The 20,512-nt window shown below is 44.1% G+C and overlaps 1 protein-coding gene across 1 annotated transcript in view; it reads right to left on the bottom strand.

The window, feature by feature from the left end:
• The window catches only part of KLF3 (KLF transcription factor 3), a 90,067-nt gene that overhangs the window by 12,597 nt on the left and 56,958 nt on the right, over positions 1–20,512 (bottom strand). Inside the window, exons 2-4 of the mRNA XM_068278452.1 lie at positions 16,465–16,552; positions 3,122–3,620; positions 1,462–1,606 (exon numbers count right to left, since the gene is read on the bottom strand). Of these exons, the coding sequence (XP_068134553.1) occupies positions 1,462–1,606; positions 3,122–3,620; positions 16,465–16,521 (701 nt within the window). The 5' untranslated portion in view covers positions 16,522–16,552. The remainder of the gene's footprint in view (positions 1–1,461; positions 1,607–3,121; positions 3,621–16,464; positions 16,553–20,512) is intronic.

The following is a 20,512-nucleotide window of genomic DNA, read 5'->3' as shown; positions in this document are numbered from 1 at the left end:
TGTGCTAATACTCTCCAACCCCTGGCACTGTGCTAATACTCTCCAACCCCTGGTACTGTGCTAATACTCTCCAGCCCCTGGTACTGTGCTAATACTCTCCAACCCTTGGTACTGTGCTAATACTCTCCAACCCCTGGTACTGTGCTAATAATCTCCAGCCCCTGGTACTGTGCTAATACTCTCCAGCCCCTGGTACTGTGCTAATACTCTCCAGCCCCTGGTACTGTGCTAATACTCTCCAACCCTTGGTACTGTGCTAATACTCTCCAACCCCTGGTACTGTGCTAATACTCTCCAACCCTTGGTACTGTGCCAATACTCTCCAACCCCTGGTACTGTTCTGGCATTTACCAGTCTCTGGTATTCTGCTAGTGCCCACCTGCCCCCAGTACTGTTGTAGTGGTCAGCCCCTGGGACTGTGCTAGTATTCACCGGCCCCCTGGAACTGAGCTAGTTATAACCGACCCCTGGTACTGCGCAAGCAAACACCGGCCCCTGTCATAGTGCCAGTACAGTACTGTGCTAGAAATCACTGGCCACTGGTACTGTGCTAGTAATCACAGGTCCCTGGTACTGTGCTAGTAATTTCCAACCACCGGTACCATGCTGGCACTCACCATCCTCTGGTACTGCGCTATTATTCACCAGCCCTTGGTACTGTGCTATAACTCTCCAGCTCCTGGTACTGTGCTAGTACTCTCCGGTCCCTTGTACTGTCCTAGTACTCTCCAGCTCGTGGTACTGTGCTAATACTCTCCGGCCCCTGGTACTGTGCTAGTACACTCCGGTTCCTTGTACTGTGCCTATACTCTCCGGGCCCTGGTACTGTGCTTATACTCTCCAGCTCGTGGTACTGTGCTAGTACTCTCCGGTCCCTGGTACTGTGTTAGTACTCTCCAGCTTGTGGTACTGTGCTAGTACTCTCCAGCCACTGGAATTGTGCTAGCGTTCACTGGCCCCTGGTACAGAAATGAATACTCATCACCTGATGGGACAAAGGCTGATAAAGTCTCTGCTTTGCAATCTGTACTATCAATACAGGCAATAGAATCATTCTGTACAGTTTGACTGTTGTCCTGGCTTAACACTGCCTCTGTGGACTAGGCAATTGAGCCCGGGGAGCATTCTCTGCTGTCATGCAGTCACGTCACATTGCCTTTGGTACATTCACACTGAGTTAAGTCAACAGATCAGTTTTCAGCTGCCTAGACCTAGCATGTGTACTCAAAGAACAACTATATTATGGTTGTAAAGACTGGGACACTTGTTGGACTGCAGCATCTGCCCCACATTCCCATGTATCCTGATTATTCCATTCAAAGCATTTATTTCTGAAAGATTACTGGGATGTGTCTCTCTTTATTACCCAGATTATAAAAACGTATACAGAAGATGTGTACATCTGTACATCACAGCCAAGAGCCCACTGGTACAAGGACCTGCTGTGCTGGTTCTACTTACTCATGGAACATTCCCTTTGGGGGCGTGCTCATTCCGGGAGACATTTGTTCGGGGTACACATCTATTGACACCGGCTCCAGTCCAGGTTCAATTTTAATGTTTTTTAGGGGAGGATTTTCATAACAGTCGGAGCCCGTCATAGACACTGCAAAAGAAACATACTGTATTATACAGCAGAACTCTTCTCTGGGCAGTACTCTAAGCCCCATGCTGTGACAACAGAACAGTGGCAATAGTGAACATTTCATATTCATCTAGAATAGAGTTCATCGCCCATGGTGTGGAATGTCCATTAAAACCACACATTCATCAAAATGCCTATATACACAACATAACATATGCCAATTCCGGTCTCTCACCGAAATTACATCTGCTGCATGCTTGCTCTAGGTCATTAGCCTCTCAGTATATTCTTTTAAAGGACAACTGAAGCAAGAGTGATATGAAGGCTGCCATATTTTTTCCTTTTAAGCAATACCAGTTGCCTGGTAGCCCTGCTGATCCTTAGCCTCTAATACTGTAAGCCATAGACACTAAACAAGCATGCAACAGATTAGAGGTTTCTGACATTGTCAGATCTGACAAGATTAGCTGCATGCTTGTTTCTCGTGCTATTCAGACACTACTGCAGCCAAACAGATCAGCAGGGCTGCCAGGCAACTGGAATTGTTTAAATAAACAAAAATATGGAAACCTACATATTCTTCTCACCTCAGTTGTCCTTTAAAATATGAGATTGTTGTAGCCTTGGAGCTAAAACCATCTTATGGTTGGTTTGCAGGACAGGTGCAACGTCCACAATACAGAACTATAGATAGATTTATATATTTGGATAGATATGTGAATCTCGATATACAATTCTCCAGTTATTGTGATCATTAGCAAGAAGTTTTGAATCAGGATGATACTATTTATTGGCTAACTTAGAGATGGATACACCGTGAGCTTTCGACTTATAAAAAGCCTTTGTCGGACTGGTTCCTGACCAGAACTGAAAAACACAGCTTATATACACTGACATACAGAGGAGAAACATTCTTGTGATCATTAGAAGGGAAGAGGCGCCCGGGTTGAATAAAAGCTTCTAAAAACAGTTTAAAAACTGTTGCTAACTGATTTTTGTCATTTGACACTGTTATTGGCCTGAGGAAGCGGGCTCAGACCCGCGAAACGTGATGCCTGTGCTAAATTCAAATCTTTTATAAGTTACATAGATTTCGTCATTGAGGTAAGACACCTCGTTATTCTTTTTTCATTGCTTTTATAAGCTTTTATTCAACCAGGGTGCCTCTTCCCTTCTAAAGTGCATAGTATACACTATGCACTTTACACAAAGTCCATACATAATCTGTTCGAGGGGTGGTGACAGAACAGCGGTGGTGTCTACCATGGTGGACATCAGTCCCCATTTTTCTTCAAGAGAGCGACCAGATTGAGGTCTATCCAGGACCACCCCAAGTGGAGTCTGGTTTATGGTCTCCACCTGCTTCCTGTGGTCGGCTGCCCCCTGCAACCCCCCTTTATGAGTAGTATCTTATTTATTTTTCATCACACCAGTTACTGACATACTGCACTACTGGGCTCCTGTTTTTTGTCTCCTATGCCTTTTCCTATAGGGTGCCAAGACCCCCCACCACATTACAGTTATTGTGATACTTACTGTGCTTACTGCTTTGACTCTCCAGATCTTCTGCTACGATGGTGGATACCATGATTGGGTGATGCTGCAGGTGGCCGTACACAAGGGGAGGCATATGAACTGGCTGTACAACTACAGGCTGTAAGAGAGGTAAGAGTGCCGGGTTCCTGTAATGTTCTCCTGGGAAGGCAGATAGTATACGGTTAATAGCCAAGGGCATTGGATAAGGTGGTACAGATGGCGGGGAGGGGGTTAGCTTTTTCATGGGCGGGCTTGAGGATGGCATGAATACAATAGGAGAGTTTCTCTTGGGCGAATGGTACTTTGCTGGAGATGGGGAGCTTCCTGTGGAGGACGGCGAATTCCTTTTGTTTGTGGTGAGATCAACCGGCTCCAATTGGAATCCAGAAAATGTCTCCGCGCTGGGGTAGAGTTTACCGTGCAGCATGCCGGGCGTCGGGTAGATGACGCTATATTTATTATTTGTCTTCAGAGGTTCCATGTAGCTGTGTTGGTATGACTACAGGAGAGAGGCAGAAAATAAAACAAGTCAAAAACACCTTCCAGAGCAAAATTCAAACAACAGTAGATAATATATACACTGTATAAAATGACTGTTTAGTTTAGGAATGCCAGCAGACACACACAACACTCAGCTTCTTCCAGATACACTGTGCTGAACCGAAAGATGGCAACTCAGACCATTAACACTAACATTGTGTAAGGTGGAATGAATCCCAATGGCTGGAGTGGGGTAATGTCAAATGTAATACTTGCACTTCATTATACAGATTCAACTTCAGCAAGTGTTTCACCACGGCCCATAGCAGACCCAGGATATGCTAAGAGCAGGACTGGGGCGCAGCTCCTTTAAGCTGCAAAGCCACATCAACAATAGTGTCAGCACAGATCAGACACCTCCATCACACTGCAAGACATACACAATGAATTGTCAGCACAGATCAGACACCTCCGTCACACTGCTAGACATACACAATGAATTGTCAGCACAGATCAGACACCTCCGTCACACTGCTAGACATACACGATCAAGTGTCAGCACAGATCAGACACCTCCATCACACTGCAAGACATACACAATGAATTGTCAGCACAGATCAGACACCTCCGTCACACTGCTAGACATACACAGTCAAGTGTCAGCACAGATCAGACACCTCCGTCACACTGCTAGACATACACAATGAATTGTCAGCACAGATCAGACACCTCCGTCACACTGCTAGACATACACGATCAAGTGTCAGCACAGATCAGACACCTCCGTCACACTGCTAGACATACACAATGAATTATCTGCACAGATCAGACACCTCCGTCACACTGCTAGACATACACAATGAATTGTCAGCACAGATCAGACACCTCCGTCACACTGCTAGACATACACAATGAATTATCTGCACAGATCAGACACCTCCGTCACACTGCTAGACATACACAATGAATTGTCAGCACAGATCAGACACCTCCGTCACACTGCTAGACATACACAGTGAATTATCTGCACAGATCAGACACCTCTGTCACACTGCTAGACATACACAATGAATTGTCAGCACAGATCAGACACCTCCGCCACACTGCTAGACATACACAATGAATTGTCAGCACAGATCAGACACCTCCATCACACTGCTAGACATACACAATGAATTATCTGCACAGATCAGACACCTCTGTCACACTGCTAGACATACACAATGAATTGTCAGCACAGATTAGACACCTCTGTCACACTGCTAGACATACACGATCAAGTGTCAGCACAGATCAGACACCTCCGTCACACTGCTAGACATACACAATGAATTGTCAGCACAGATCAGACACCTCCATCACACTGTTAGACATACACAATCACACATCAGAATTGCCATGTTGTTTAAATGGTCAGCCCTTCATCTATCAACAGGGCTGCTAACACAATAATAATGCTAACATTTGTATAGTGCTTTTCTCTATTACTACTTTTACTATGGGCGCCCTCACCAGGTCGCCCTGCAGTGTTATGGGAGTCTTGCCCAATGACTCCTTACTGAATAGATACTGTCCCCAGCCAGGATTTGTTCTCTTATACATAGACGGGACCCTCGACTTCCTCGGTAATATAAACTATTTAAACTCTGCAAACCTGAGCCTTGAGGGCGGGAATAGGCTTCTGGTGCCCGTTAAAGGGAAGCGACATGTCAAGCTTTGTTTGCAGGACTAGAGTAAGGACCAGCATATTACAGCATCATAGGATGTGGGGTGTTCTGATATTTTAGTGGAATTACAGCTGCCATCAAACAATAAAACCTCACTTCCCCCCCATGCTGTTAGCGTATACATAAAACTATGGCAGAACAGAAGCAAAGTTCCCAACCTACACTATACAAGTGAATGGAAATAGATAAGAAAAGATAAGAGCATCGAGAGGGAAATCGAGCAGAAAAACGAATCGAAAAATCAATCGGATGGAAAAGCGACCATAAAAATGCATAGTGTATTCCCAGCATAAACACGCTTTTACCAACCAATATCAGATAACTGAATAGGTCCAGGCCAGGTTTTCAGGATAATTTATGTTCTCCAATGACTTCTAGCATTGAAATCGGGCCCAGTGTCCTGTGGGTTCAGGGAGAGGTGACATGTGTATAGCAGTCTTATTGCCAGACCTTCTTGGAGGTGTGGGGTCAATACGGTTGTTTAAAAACTTGTTCCAATACCTCCTAAAAGTCTGTCTCCAAGTCTGCTTGGCATGGAACGGCAAATTCCTTTACTGCTAGATTTTATAGTTTCTTTTAAGCAAACTCTGCAAGTTTTCAAAGTGTGAAGTCACCAATGTTTCCCCGCCAGCCAAGGTTTTTACTTTAAACTCTTTCGAATGGCACCATCTAGGCGGTAATATACGTAGATCGGCAGCGTTCGCAGCACTTCTGTAAAAAGGGAGGAATTTTATTCTTAGCGAGCCACCTCTCTGCTGTAAGGTGAAACTTTCACAATACAATGGATATTTCCATAGCGCTAGTGTGATGCAGTAATTGCGTTATTACGAGATGAAATCTAGTCACATAAAGCTGCGTGCCAAGAACCACACCACAGCTTTTGGCAGGCATTTAATGGTACAGAACAGTCTTCCAGATTGTTTTTTTCTTCTCACTTTTAATTTTGAATAGAGCGTCTCTGCCTGGCCAAATGCTAAACATTAACTTTGTCTACCATCTGTTTCCCCTATCAGTTCGTCATTATGTCTGTAGATTTGTAGAACAAAACCGCACCAATCACCTCAATGTCTTGGATTAGGAGAGGGAAGTGGAGCTATCGGGAGGCCGGCGGCGAGCTTTTATGGCTGTGTTACATGCAGTGCCCTCAAAGACGAGTAGCATGTGATGATGAGATTACCCTGAATCGCTGCCCTCTGCTGAGAGGCTGAACCTGATCACGGAAATAAGTCCCTCCACCCCGGGCCCTGCCCGCTGAGGAGAGTACAGGAAAGTTTAAGCCTCTTGGCACACAAAGTGTTGGACTTGCAGTCACTAGGAAAGTGGAGACTGTTGTTTTAGCTACACAGGCTAAGCACTATAAACACTTTACAATGTATCCTCAGAGCTTCTATTTGGCCAAAATGAAAAATGTGTAAAAAAATAAAATACACAAAATACAACATTGCAGCCCAACAGCCCATACAGATCTGTGCATTATACATTCTATGCACACAAATATACCTATAGTGATTAATTGCAGAGGGTGTAAAAAAAAAAAATCTTGAAGTCACTCTTTCACATCAGCTAGATGCCCATAACCAAATCATGTGGAAGCAGGAAACTGTCAGTTCTGTATCACATGACTCCAGCATCACATGACAAGCTAACGATAACGTTGCAGCAAGAGAACCTGAGATAGTCTGCTTCCTTCTTCCACTCTAACTTGCATCCTGTAGATTCTATTTACTTTGTCAGATTTCCTTAGCCTCACATGAACCCTCGACTTAAAGGAGTCATCAGGCTATTCACCCTACTCTCTGATCTACTTACCTGGGGCTTACTCCAGCCCTTTGTAGCTGACATATCCCATGCCACAGATCAGCTCTCAGCCGCCTGCGCAGTACAGACAACGTGGACTTGATTGACTGTGTCGCTCACGTAGGCGCAGTAGAGGACGGCCTGGCAAGACACCGCTGGGAACCCCGGGCTGGCAGCTTAGAGCGGAGCTGCGGCGTTGGACATGTAAGCTGCAAGGGGCTGGAGGAAGCCGAAGGTAAGTAGATAAGGGGGAAGAATAAATAGCCTGATGACTCCTATAAAGGGAACCTGAGGTAAGAGGGATATGAAGGCTGACGTATTTATTTCCTTCCTAAATAATGTACATTGGGCTCGATTCACAAAGCGGTGCTAACCCAGTTAGAGACTTTAGGCATGATAACCATTGCACCATGTCTGGCTGTACTGCTGATCTTCTGCCTTTAATACTTTAAGCCATAGACCCTGAACAAGCATGAGGGTCAGATTTCTATGACAAATCTGACAATATTAGCTGCATGTGTGTTTCAGGTGTGTGATTCAGACACTACTGCAACCAAAAAGATCAGCAGAACTGCCAGGCAACTGGTATGGTTTCAAAGCAAATAAATATGGCAGCTTCCATAGGTTTCACACCTTGGATTCCTTTTAAAACAACAACATCCAACAAAGTGAAAACAAATTTTATATCATCTCCACAGGTCTGGAGAAACAGGAACACTACTACTGGACTTGGAGGCAAAAGGTCTTCACGTGTTCTAAAACTGGTGGCGTCCAGCATTACCAAATCACTAGAGATCCATCATAGTTGCTGTGAGGGTGATCACACAGGCAGGTTGACCCCAGAGGAATGTATGACTGGAACATTTGATTACATTTTTTCTCAGAAAAGCTAAAATGTGTTCTCATAAGTTTCCATGATGTCAAACAGTAACTTGTTTGGGTATGTTCATTCCACCAGGGTGCTCAGTAAACCACTAACAAGCTCCTGGGCAATCTTCTTCTGAAGTTTGAAATCCAGCTTCTATGTGATACTGCAGCTCTACAGTATTGAGTAGTGTCTGGTGGCAAAAACTGCTCCTGGAAGTGGAAGGTGTTGTGGTGATTTCTGATGCCAGAAGAGCATTGGATCGGGTCTATGGAGGTAAGGTTTACATTCACCTTACCCCCAATATCTTTATTATACATTCTTATGAATGGGCAGAAAAGAACAACGAATCTAATGCAAAATATAAACCCCGTGGGACTTTTTTCAAGACACTGGCCACAGATATATGGGGTCAACTACATGGCCAGGCACAAAGTGACTGTACTCAGGGCCTACTGGGTAACGACCGCTATAGAAACAGGTGTACTTAGTTTAGTCAAGCAAAATCTGCCTCTGTTATAGAGAGGTGAAGCCACCTGTAGACCCCGCCCACACCTCTGTCACTTTCACAAAAGTGGATCTCTGTCGGGTGAACTCGAATGTGACACTCCTGATCGGGCCAAAAGTAGCCAATTCAGGTGACTGTCATCTCTATTCTGTGAGCACTTTAATGCTGGGCATACACGGCTCGATTTTTGCCGCTCGATTCCGCGCCCGATCGTCTTTCACGCTCGATTCTGCAGGCGATTCTCTTATCTTCCGATCGATTCTTTTATCTTTTCCCATTGTCCTCCATGCAGAATCGAGCGCGGAAACTATCGGGCGGGAGATCGGACATGTCGGAAATTATCTATCAAGCCATCTAAATGGCTCAGAATTGAGCCGTGTATTCCCAACATAAGACTGCAACAGGCATGACCAAACTTTGAAAAAAAAAATAAGCCTATTGATAATCAAAACAACAGAATATGGAGCAACGTACTCCGGTTTGGTGACTAGTCAAGTATTACATAGTGTAAAAACACCATATAGTAATTTCCCTGTAAAAGAAACCTGCTTCTAGAGCAGAAAGATTCTGGTACTTCTCGGACTTCTCATTTTTCTGTGCTCCTCAGTGATCCATTGGCTGTCTAGAATTTCCTCTGCCTTCTGATGTCAGACAGAATCCCATTTTGATCTACGATTTCCCCTTCCACAAGAGTGTTTACACAAATCATAAACAGCACACATACGAATCTGGAGTCATGAGCGCATCGTGTACAGGAAGCCAAACACCATCATTCTCGCATATCCACTGAGTCATTCCAAGGTGTCAGATATCTGGCTTTTTTTTTTTTTGTCTAGCGGCAAGAAGTCTGCAAAAGTCTGAATAAGCAATGTGAAGTCACTAGTGGATGTATTCCAACCTGACTGCTGTACCTCAGAGACATCAGGGCTACAAAGAGCTACGGCAGTGTACAGAGAACAGGAATCATCCCAAACAAAGAGGAATATAGACAACGGTCATTAATGGTTCATAATAATTATTCATCCTTAGGTAGGAGGAATTCACTAATTATCATTTATTCTGGTCAGCAACCTACTGAGTTGTGACGTTTTCAGATGAGCATGGAAGCCAACAAGGGCAGATTTCATATTTCGATCATTCTGTAAGGATGTAAAGGCTGCATGGGTCTCATACAGGTTTCAACACACGGAACAAGACTTTCAGCAAATGGCAAGTTCATGTCAAAAAGTATGGGCAGATTGCAAAATATAGCTGTGTCCTTTCCCAAGGCATAACAGCACAGTTTCACCAATATTAATAAAAGCCTAAATACCTCTTCCAAACCACCAAATCATGGTCACATGACATGTGAATAGTGGTATGAGTGGTATGATATGCCGTGTGACTAGCTGGTAGGGGACTATCCTTGGTGTAGTGATATGAAATGCTGTGCGACTAGCTGAAAGGGGACCATCCTCAGTGTAGTGGTACGATATGCTGTGTGACTAGCTGCTAGGGGACTATCCTTGATGTAGTGGTAAGATATGCTGTGTGACTAGCTGCTAGGGGACTATCCTTGATGTAGTGGTAAGATATGCTGTGTGACTAGCTGCTGGGGGACTATCCTTGATGTAGTGGTAAGATATGCTGTGTGACTAGCTGCTAGGGGACTATCCTTGATGTAGTGGTACGATATGCTGTGTGACTAGCTGCTATGGGACTATCCTTGATGTAGTGGTACGATATGCTGTGCGACTAGCTGCTAGGGGACTATCCTTGATGTAGTGGTATGATATGCTGTGTGACTAGCTGCTATGGGACTATCCTTGATGTAGTGGTACGATATGCTGTGCGACTAGCTGCTAGGGGACTATCCTTGATGTAGTGGTATGATATGCTGTGTGACTAGCTGCTATGGGACTATCCTTGATGTCGTGGTACAATATGCTGTGTGACTAGCTGCTAGGGGACTATCCTTGATGTAGTGGTAAGATATGCTGTGCGACTAGCTGCTATGGGACTATTCTTGATGTCGTGGTACAATATGCTGTGTGACTAGCTGCTAGGGGACTATCCTTGATGTAGTGGTATGATATGCTGTGTGACTAGCTGCTAGGGGACTACCCTTGATGTAGTGGTATGATATGCTGTGTGACTAGCTGCTATGGGACTATCCTTGATGTAGTGGTAAGATATGCTGTGTGACTAGCTGCTATGGGACTATCCTTGATGTAGTGGTACGATATGCTGTGTGACTAGCTGCTATGGGACTATTCTTGATGTAGTGGTAAGATATGCTGTGTGACTAGCTGCTAGGGGACTATCCTTGATGTCGTGGTACAATATGCTGTGTGACTAGCTGCTAGGGGACTATCCTTGATGTAGTGGTATGATATGCTGTGTGACTAGCTGCTAGGGGACTATCCTTGATGTAGTGGTATGATATGCTGTGTGACTAGCTGCTATGGGACTATCCTTGATGTAGTGGTATGATATGCTGTGTGACTAGCTGCTAGGGGACTATCCTTGATGTAGTGGTATGATATGCTGTGTGACTAGCTGCTAGGGGACTATCCTTGATGTAGTGGTGCACAGAGAACTACAGTTCAGAAAACAGACAACAAACAGATCTTATTTTATATATTAGGATCCGGTCACACTTGTCAGTCTGCAGTGGATCCATTGGATTTGCTGTGGTAAGCGGGACGCACTTCTGTGCTGTCCGCGATTCTTCTGGAAGAGCGGATGAGTCCCCATATAGCCTATGGTTGAAATGCATCAACCGGACCCCAACGGAGCATCAGAGCGAACACTACACTGTCCACTCCAACTGGCTGCTCAAGGTCCGGCCCAAGTGGAAACCCAGCAGGGCTGGATTACACTAAACACTGCCAAATTGGTACGTTTTAACTGATCAGTTGCTTTGTAGCAGTGCACTGTGACAAAGCAGTCAGTTAAAAAGCGTTGATGTGAACTGACCCAAAGGTAAACTTGGATATTACCTTCACCTGAGCTGCACATCAGTTGTCTACCAATTATAACTGATAGCAACTGATTCAATGCAAACCAGGCCTTACTGGTTGCTATGGACTACAGCACTAATGCTGGGCATACACTGGTCAATCCGGCGGCTGATCGACTCCTGCCGCGTCCCCGCTTGTCCACGCGGATCGATTCCCGGCGGGGATTGAGTGGGGAATCTATCCGGCAGGTCATCGGACCTGTCGGATATTATCAATCGAGCCATCAGCGTCTCGATTGATAAGAAAGTACACTGCCGTGTATGCCCAGCATTAGACGCAACTGCCACTTGAACAGATGCAAAATAGACACAGTAAGCGCTCCATCCATTTTGCATCTGCTCTACGCCGCCCTCTCAGTGCCCGACTGTCATGGTCGCCACTCACGTGTCCCACAGCCGATCGCCGCTGCTCGGTCCCTCTATGTACCCAGCCTGGAGGCTGGCAGGAGCATGGGGCTCTCCATAGGCTGCATTAGACCAATTCTCTCTAGCACTAGGGAGAATTTTCATTGGCCCACCATAAACCAATGAGAATTCTCCCTGTTGCAGAGTATTCCCATTGGTCTTTTGCAGCCCAATGGAGATCTCCATGCTTCTGCCCTGTGTACAGGGAGCGAGCGGCGGTGGGACGTGTAGTCTGGGGCAGATGCGTTATCACCATAGGCTATATGTGGGGAACGCATCCATCTGCCCAGGATTATAGTGGACTACACAGAAGTGCGGCCCACTTACAGAAACGGATCCCACAGATCCAATGCAGAGTGACAAGTGTGATCGGCTCCTATATATAAAATAGGAGCCGCTCACTGTGAGTTTAGCGATGAGCTGTCCATTCTCTGCTCAAGTGGGAACACAGCCTCAGTGTTTTGCCTCGTGTCTCCCCCCTCTCATCCGGGTGACCAGCAGCTTCTGCGATTTAGCTCCGCTTGATCTAGCTGAAGTCTAACCACAGGGACACAGGGAGCTGTAAATCTGCATATTAATTACCTTCCCCTTCAAAAGCGAATTGATAGAAGATTAAATCACAGTGACTTCAGCCACATGTCATTGTAAATTATAGTCTATTTTTTTTAAATAAGTTCTGTAAAAGTGTCCTTAATTCCAGAAGAAACAGACATCTTTATTGACATATTTAAGGAAACAGACTGAAATATCAGTAAAGAAGATTAAATCTCTCAAGTGCCAGACAGGATGACCTAATAGGAATAGAATCATGGCCATTATTTCAAAGCGCCTGTTTAGGAGGGAAGGCTGGAGAGTGCCCAGAGCTCCTTTAAGGAGGCCAGCGGAAGATGAGGTCATTGCAAGTGAGCGGCCAGCGGTTTGGCAAGAAGACAGATGTGTGGCGGGTGCCAACTGAGAAGCCTGCACTCCTTTCAGACGCTGCTAATCTCGCCATCGCTCTCACGGAGGGTGTGCTTGTTACAAGCATGTCTGGCTCTCAATGCAATTAGCATAATGGGAAACACGTGATTTCCAGGTCAGTCCCCAGCCCTGCTCTGCACACCTTCAGCTTTGTGACTTCATGGGATTTTACAGGAAGAGACCGAATGTGTAACCCGTCTGACTGCAAAGATTACAGGATTCCTGGCAGTGCCTGACCGGCAGTATTTTTCACCTTAGACCTGCTTGGATTAGGTGCATAAATGCAGCAGATGTTACAGGTGATTACACTCCCCTCTTCAGAGACATGCAGGCTTGCTGAGCAGTGCTGTACTAACTTCCCGCACCTTGCTGGATGTAAACAAAGCCTCAATATATTGTTCTGTACAAGACATCTCCTTAAAGGACCACATCATAAAAAATTGTAAGATTTCAAATACATGTAAATTCACACATTTCTTCCAGAAAGTACAGAAATACATTATAAATTACTTTCTCCAATGTTGATGTCGTTTGCAGGAAGTAGAAAAACCTGACAGATTTTACTAGTCCATCTCTTCATGGGGGAATCTTAGTATTTCCTGTCTTTACCAAAGAAATAACCCTCTCAGGGAACTACCATGAGGAGACAGGCAAGTCCAAAACTGGTCATATTTTTACTAATCAAGGAAAAGTGCCAGGGACAAAGGAAAAAAGCAATTTTGGTGCATTTTACTCCGGAACAAATATGCATTTTACATGTATGTGTTTTAAATTTTACAATTTCTCGAGACCGTGGTGTTTTAAGAAAATTCCCTCTGTGTATTTTGTGTTTATATAAAAGGTGGCTTGTCTAACCACTGAAATGGGGACTACAACCTAACTTCTCCCTTTACCAGCCTGCTTTATTCACTTTATTCTCATAACATGCAGGAGAGCACTAGTATTGGCTTGTTCCCATTCACTCACTGTGTTTAATGCAATAGACCTTGCAGTACTACAGCTATACATACACATGTACAGTATACGGATATGGTGCTGCTCCTGAACAGCGTGGACTTAGAAAGTCAGATAATGGACATTCTTATTTTTCAATAAACTGGTCATGTCATTAGGAATCTGGATCCTTTTTTAGAACTGAAAGTCCCAGCATGCCCCATCAAACCTAAAACACAGCAGGTCCGCAACAGCTGGAAACTCACAAGTCACCGAAATTAGTGGTTGGCGCATAGATCTCCTCATTCTCAGGATGCCAGAGGCTTTTGTTAGAGGGTTGTACGGCCAAGATGGTCTCCAGACCGCAGGTAAAGCATCCAAACCGGGATCAGCTGCCATTAGGAGCAGAACTCATAAATGATGTTTTCCTTCCAGCGGAGATGTTTTCGTTCCGCTTTTGACGTGTCAGCAGAATAAGCCTCAGACTCATTTAAAGGCTTTTCTGACAAAATGCGAAGACTGGGCTCCATGACAACCTGATTTCTTTCACAAACACTGGCGAAGAGAAGCAAGAGTCGATTTATAGAAATGACCTAATATCATAAGCTCTCTAACTCCAGATAGAAACCAAATGTTCTTGTGAAAGTATTTTCCTACTGCACAGAAGCCCAGTGACAGCGGCTGGCTCCGTTCCCATCACCTCACAGGTTATATTTACTGGGAATAATGGAATTATCACATGTGGAAAAAGGCATCACATCCAAGATAAATGCAGTTTGCAGCGAACGACTTACTGCTTAGCAAGCTGCCTCCACATTTCATGTTACTACACACACATTAAGCATGTCAGTGCCAAGCACACCACCACTATAACAATAGGAATGATCTCGTTAACACAGGGCTCTGTAAAACCAGAGCAAGGGCTTGTTTTGTTGTCACTGTTTGGCAGATGTATCCATTCTCTGATGTAGATCTCCCTTCATATAGCATTGTGTTAAAGGACCACTATCGAGAAAAAAAGTAGGCAGTTAAAATCTGACAGAACTGACCGGTTTTGGGCCAGTCCATCTCCTCATGGGGATTCTAAGAGTTTTCTTTGTTTTCGGCAGCATTTCCTGAACAGCAGTTTAACTGCCAGTAAAAAGTAGAGCGATACCAGCCTGCCTCCCTACTCACCTGCACACTATTTTGTCAGACTTTGCAACTACTGTTCAGGAAATGCTGTTGATAACAAAGAAAACCCTGAGAATCCCCCATGAGGAGATGGACTGGCCTAAAACCTGACGATTCTGTCAAATTTTAACTGCCTACTTTTTTCACAATAGTGGTCCATTGAGAACATTATACACCTCAATGCTCTTCAAAGGAAACCCTTTGCTTTCTAACTTAAAGTGGCATAAACATAACATTCAATATAAATGTGTTTTCCTACTTTTTACTACCCATACATTTATCATATTTGTTTTTGTTAACAATATTGTCTGTTTACAAATTACAAGTTCCCAAAGTACAGTTTATCTGCTCTGTAAGCTGCCATTGCATAGCTGCTGTATTTATATAGTCGAATCTATCATGTCCCATGCCATTTCAGGTAATCTTTAAAGACTGTGAAATTGGGGGATTTCTAAACAGGTTGTGGAAGGGAGTTCCAGAGTAGGGGGGATGTTTTGGAAAAATCTTTTATGTGAAAAAGAAAACAAATTGCAGCGGGGCACTTCTCCCCTCCCCGGCCATAGAACAGAACAGAACATCCCCATAGTGATCTTTCCAGGTGACAATTTTTGAAAGTGTATACGTAGCTTAAATGAAATGTAAACAGTGACGTCCTCCTGGCTTATGATGCACGATCTGCTTTGGTACATTAAAAAATTATTATTTTGTGTAATTTAAAGTTTACTAACTAATGGCAACTGCAAGTGGTTAAAAAGTAATCATCCCACTTGCTGGAGTCTAATGATGATCAAACCTTCTCACCCATTGCCTTTTAAACTAGCTCCACATCCAGCATCAGTATTCACAGATTTTCAGCCCCTACTTTTCCGATACAACAGTAAAACCTCCAAATGATCTCTGGCATAAAGCTGCTGCATTCTGTAAAATGTGTTTAATTGGCGCATGGAAAGGAATTAAGACCATCACTCAGCCACTCTGGTCAGAGCTCATAAGCACAGAGTTAAACTACGGCGGAGGGAAAAGCGGTTTTATTTGTGTCCTGGTAAAACAATTACTGCTGTCTAAGTATTCACATCCTGCCTGGGGGACAATTACATCCGCTCCGTGAGACACAAGTCTTCTTGGAGGGTAGAGAGGAAAGTAGACGAGGTGATGTGACTGCTGGGAGTAAGGCTGGTTTAGACCAACTTTACCGCTACCTCACTTGCTGTAAGTGTGTTGGACACCAGTGTGAGGCGGGAGGCGGCTGCCAGCACTGGCGAGAGGTGCACAGGAAGGTTTTGGGAGCATGACCACCAGTCTGGCTGCAGCACAATGTACAGCTATACATAAACCTGGCTCCTGGCAGGCCCATGGGCAATAACTGTAGCTGGGCATTGTCTAACACATCACAGTATATCTGAACAATGTTACATAACATTAGACAAAAGCACTCATAAGAAAATGAAAATAATACAAAACGGATAAAATAAAATGATCCTTTTCTGTACATACCATCGGCATGGGCTCCATGGCCTCCTGCTTGATAGGAACTGGGTCGAACATCAGCATTATGGCATCCACGCCACCTTTGTGCTCCTACCTGAAAAATACAAAAAGACCAATGTTGTTAAACTCAGCAGTATTCATTTTCCCTTAGACCAGGGTATATATTTCTGTCCTTGGTTTATACATTACAATGAGAGAGCAATAAGTGTAACAAGCAGTAAAATGTATAAAATTGATATTTGTGCAATTCTCCCATTAGGCTCGCGGAAACCAAGAGGCATGTAGTGATAATGTCTGAGATTAGGAAGGTCAGGCCAGGTAACGTGCAAGTAGGAGGGGCAGAGCATTTAGGACAGGTGTAACTATTGGCCAAAATGCTTATGCACACCAAGTCTTTATAGCCAGTGTTCTCCCCAGACTTTTACCTGAGCGCTCCACTCGGCTAATTTTAGTGAGCACCCGGCTGTCATCGGCTTGCCTTCTAATCCTCTTTCTATGTTGTAAGCAGAGTTGCACAGAGAAGCCTCGCCCTGCATTCTCCCATCATGCCCCACCCGGCCACTTTTTCATGCCACCCAGCTGGAAACATTTTCTGGGGTGAACACTGTTTATTGCACTTGGCTATTTGCACATTAGGAGCACTTATAGCACTTGGCCATATGCACGTGAGGAGCACCCAAAGTAGTAATCAAGACTCCCCATCTTGATAGGTTTGTAGCAATATTTGTGGAAACAGAACGGTAAGAGTCAGGAAAGGCTTGGTCAATGTCAGGTTACAGGTTAGAATTGGGTTATGGATCAGTAGTGGTTTAGTGTTAAGGTTCGCCTAAAGGGTCAATGTTATGGTTAGACTTCATTAAAAAGTTGTGGTTAATGTCAGGGCTGTGGAGTCGGTCCAAAAATCCACCGACTCCGACTCCGACTCCTCAGTTTAGGATTCCACCGACTCCGACTCCATGACTCCGACTCCTCTAATTTGCATATTACAATTTTGTTGATTAAAAGTATGTAACATGAAATTCGTCTCTTAACTGCCAACGCTTAGGAATTTTACAAGACAACTGAAGTGAGAAGGATATGTAGACTACTATATTTATTCCCTTTAGACTAAAACTAGTCCTTGGTAAGAGTACAAGAGTACTTGTAAAAGGTACAAACCGGAACAAAGAACATCTATCAGGCCCTAGGCAATGTAAGTGTGGGTACATGTAAGAATGATGTGCAGGTACTCTGCAGGGGAATGAGGAGATTGTAAACAGACAACACCTCTGTGTTCAATGTGGACAGCATTCTCAGTGGATTCCTGCAGCTCTGTGGGGAGTGCATATGTAGAGTATAGTACTACTGTGTAACAAAGTAAACCTGAGACAGATGAAATTAAAGTTTTATACATACCTGGGGCTTCCTTCAGCCGCCTTTAGGATAATCAGTCCCTGTATGTCCTCCTCCACCACCTGGATCTTCTGCTATGAGTCCAGGTACTTGAGCCAGTCAGGCGTAGTGCGCATGCACACACTCCGCCGCCAGGAGCATACTACACCTGTGCAGCACTATTGCGCAGGTGCAGAATGTTCCTGGCTGTGGGAGCGGCATGCGGCCGGACAGCGCTGACTGGCTGAATTACCAGGACTCATAGCAGAAGATCCGGGTGGTGGAGGACAGCGAGGGACTGATTAGCCTGAAGGGGGCTGGAGGAAGCCCCAGGTATGTATAAAACTTTACTTTTCATCCGTTTCAGTTACCCTTTAATTTGTAGTCACGAAACCAAATTTTAATAACATATCACATTATTTGATTTCATCAGCAAAGGGAGTGCATACATTTGCATAAATCAGCATCAATGCAGAATTATTTCCATCTCGTTGACCATCTCTATTAGTGACACAGCTACACATCAGGCTTTATTCTTACAGCATAGATGTTATTTAGTATATATAAGAGATTCCTGTGTACACATCATATATACAGTCACAATCAGATATGTATATCTGACCTTAAAAATACGGGGACTGCTTTATTGAAGCAGCACAAGTAACTAATTTTGACTGGTTTATTTCATTTTTGTGGACTAAGCACAGCTATTACTGTATATATACATTATTTTTAATGACTATTATCTGAGAAATAGAACATTTTATCATATTTTCTATTTTAATTACAGTTACAAATTCATTAGGAGTCGGAGTCGGAGTCGGTGCATTTTTTCCCGACTCCGACTCCAGGCACCCAAAATTGCCCGACTCCACGACTCCGACTCCACGACTCCGACTCCACAGCCCTGGTTAATGTTAGGTATTTATTTATTAGGAAAAGGGTTAAAAGGAACCCGATGTGAGAGACATATGGAGGCTACCATATGTATTTCCTTTTAAACAATACCAGTTGTCTGGTGTCCTTCTCATCTTCCAGGCATCAGAAGTGTCTGAACAAAGCTAAATACCAACCAGAAGTTTTATTGGAGAAACTACAGTGACATGACCCGACAAACGAGTGCCCCCGACCCATCTTCTACTGTGGGAAAATGGAAAGGCACACAGCGGGCACGAACAATAGTTGAAACGATTGTGGTAGTTTGCTCGGGAGGCGTTGAGGATCTTAAAGATCTGATCCGTCGTAACAGTCATGATCGCTGCGCATCCTGAGGTAACTGTGTAAGTGTACCCACGGCGCAAAATCACAGGAATGATCACTCGACGCAGAAAAAGTTGCACGTCGTGGGAAAGAAAAGAAGTAACGTCGCAAAAAAATTGTGTGGGGGTACAGACTTTTACACACCCGAAACAAGCATGCAGAAAATCTTGTCAGATTTCTGTCAGACACATCTGATCTGCATGTTAGTTCAGGGTCTAGGACTAAGTGCATTCGAGGTAATGTAGGTAATGTATCAGCAGGACAGCCAGGCAATGTCCATTGAGAATAGGAAATAAATGTCAGCCTCCACATGTCTCCTCACATTCTCTTTAAAGGTAATGTGGGAAGGTTAGGATTCTCAGGGAAGAAGGGGATTAAGGGAAGTGGTAGAATTTAGCACCAGTAAATCTCAGCCGTAGAAACAACTGGATTGTCTTTACCTGAAATGATGTAAAGGAAGTATGGCGTGCCCAAAATAAATAAATAAATATGACCACTATATTACTGACGTCTAAATAGAAAAAAAAAATAAAGGAACAAAAACTGAGGTCATACAGAGGCAAGCTTTTGTTTAGTTACCACAATACAGTGTTGCAGTTCCACAAATACTACCCTTCCGGTAAAGGTTTGCAGTCACTGTACGGAAGACAGGAATCTCCTTATAAATATATGAAGGCGGAACAGGAAATTAGATCCTTTCTTAAGAGAGTTTATGTTGTTCAATTGTGATTGTGACAAAGGGAAAAATATGTATTTTCCCTCCTGACAAAATGTCATCTCTTCACCAAATCATACCCAGGAAAGGCCAGCAGGTGGCATTGCTTTGATGCACGATGACAAGCTGTCACTTACTGGGGGAAAAATAAGCACGTTGTCAAAAAGACACATAGAACGGCAAACTAAACGTCTTCTGTATGTGTGGCCATAAATATTAGCAAAAACAATCCCGTGTCAAACTCAGAACTCTTTATCAAATAATACAATGAGTGTTCCTGTTGTAGCAAGTGGATTGTGAGCCCTATTGAGGGACGAGGTGAATGGTTCATTATTCTCTGTGAAAAGTGTCATATGAAAAAAATGGATTATGCTTGTAGGTTTCTATTCCCATAAAGCCTGGTACACACATCCAATTCTAATTGGCCAATCACTGATCTATTTTACCACCTTCATGCAGTAAGAGTTTACCTACGCAATCTGTTCACAGTGTTCAAAATCTGTTGGCTCTCATACTACATAGAGGGAATAAATTGGCCAATCAAAATTGAAGGTGTGCACCAGGCTTAAAGGGAACCAGAGAGGAAGGACAGTAAAAAAATAAAAAGATTTCATACATACCTGGGGCTTCCTCCAGCCCCATAAGCCCGGATCGCTCCCACGCCGCAATCATCCGCTTCCTCTATCGCCGGTACCGAGTCCCATCACT

Source organism: Hyperolius riggenbachi, chromosome 1 (assembly GCF_040937935.1).
Source record: "Hyperolius riggenbachi isolate aHypRig1 chromosome 1, aHypRig1.pri, whole genome shotgun sequence".
Taxonomy (NCBI): Eukaryota; Metazoa; Chordata; class Amphibia; order Anura; family Hyperoliidae; genus Hyperolius; species Hyperolius riggenbachi.
This window is presented reverse-complemented; position numbering and strand designations above follow the sequence as displayed.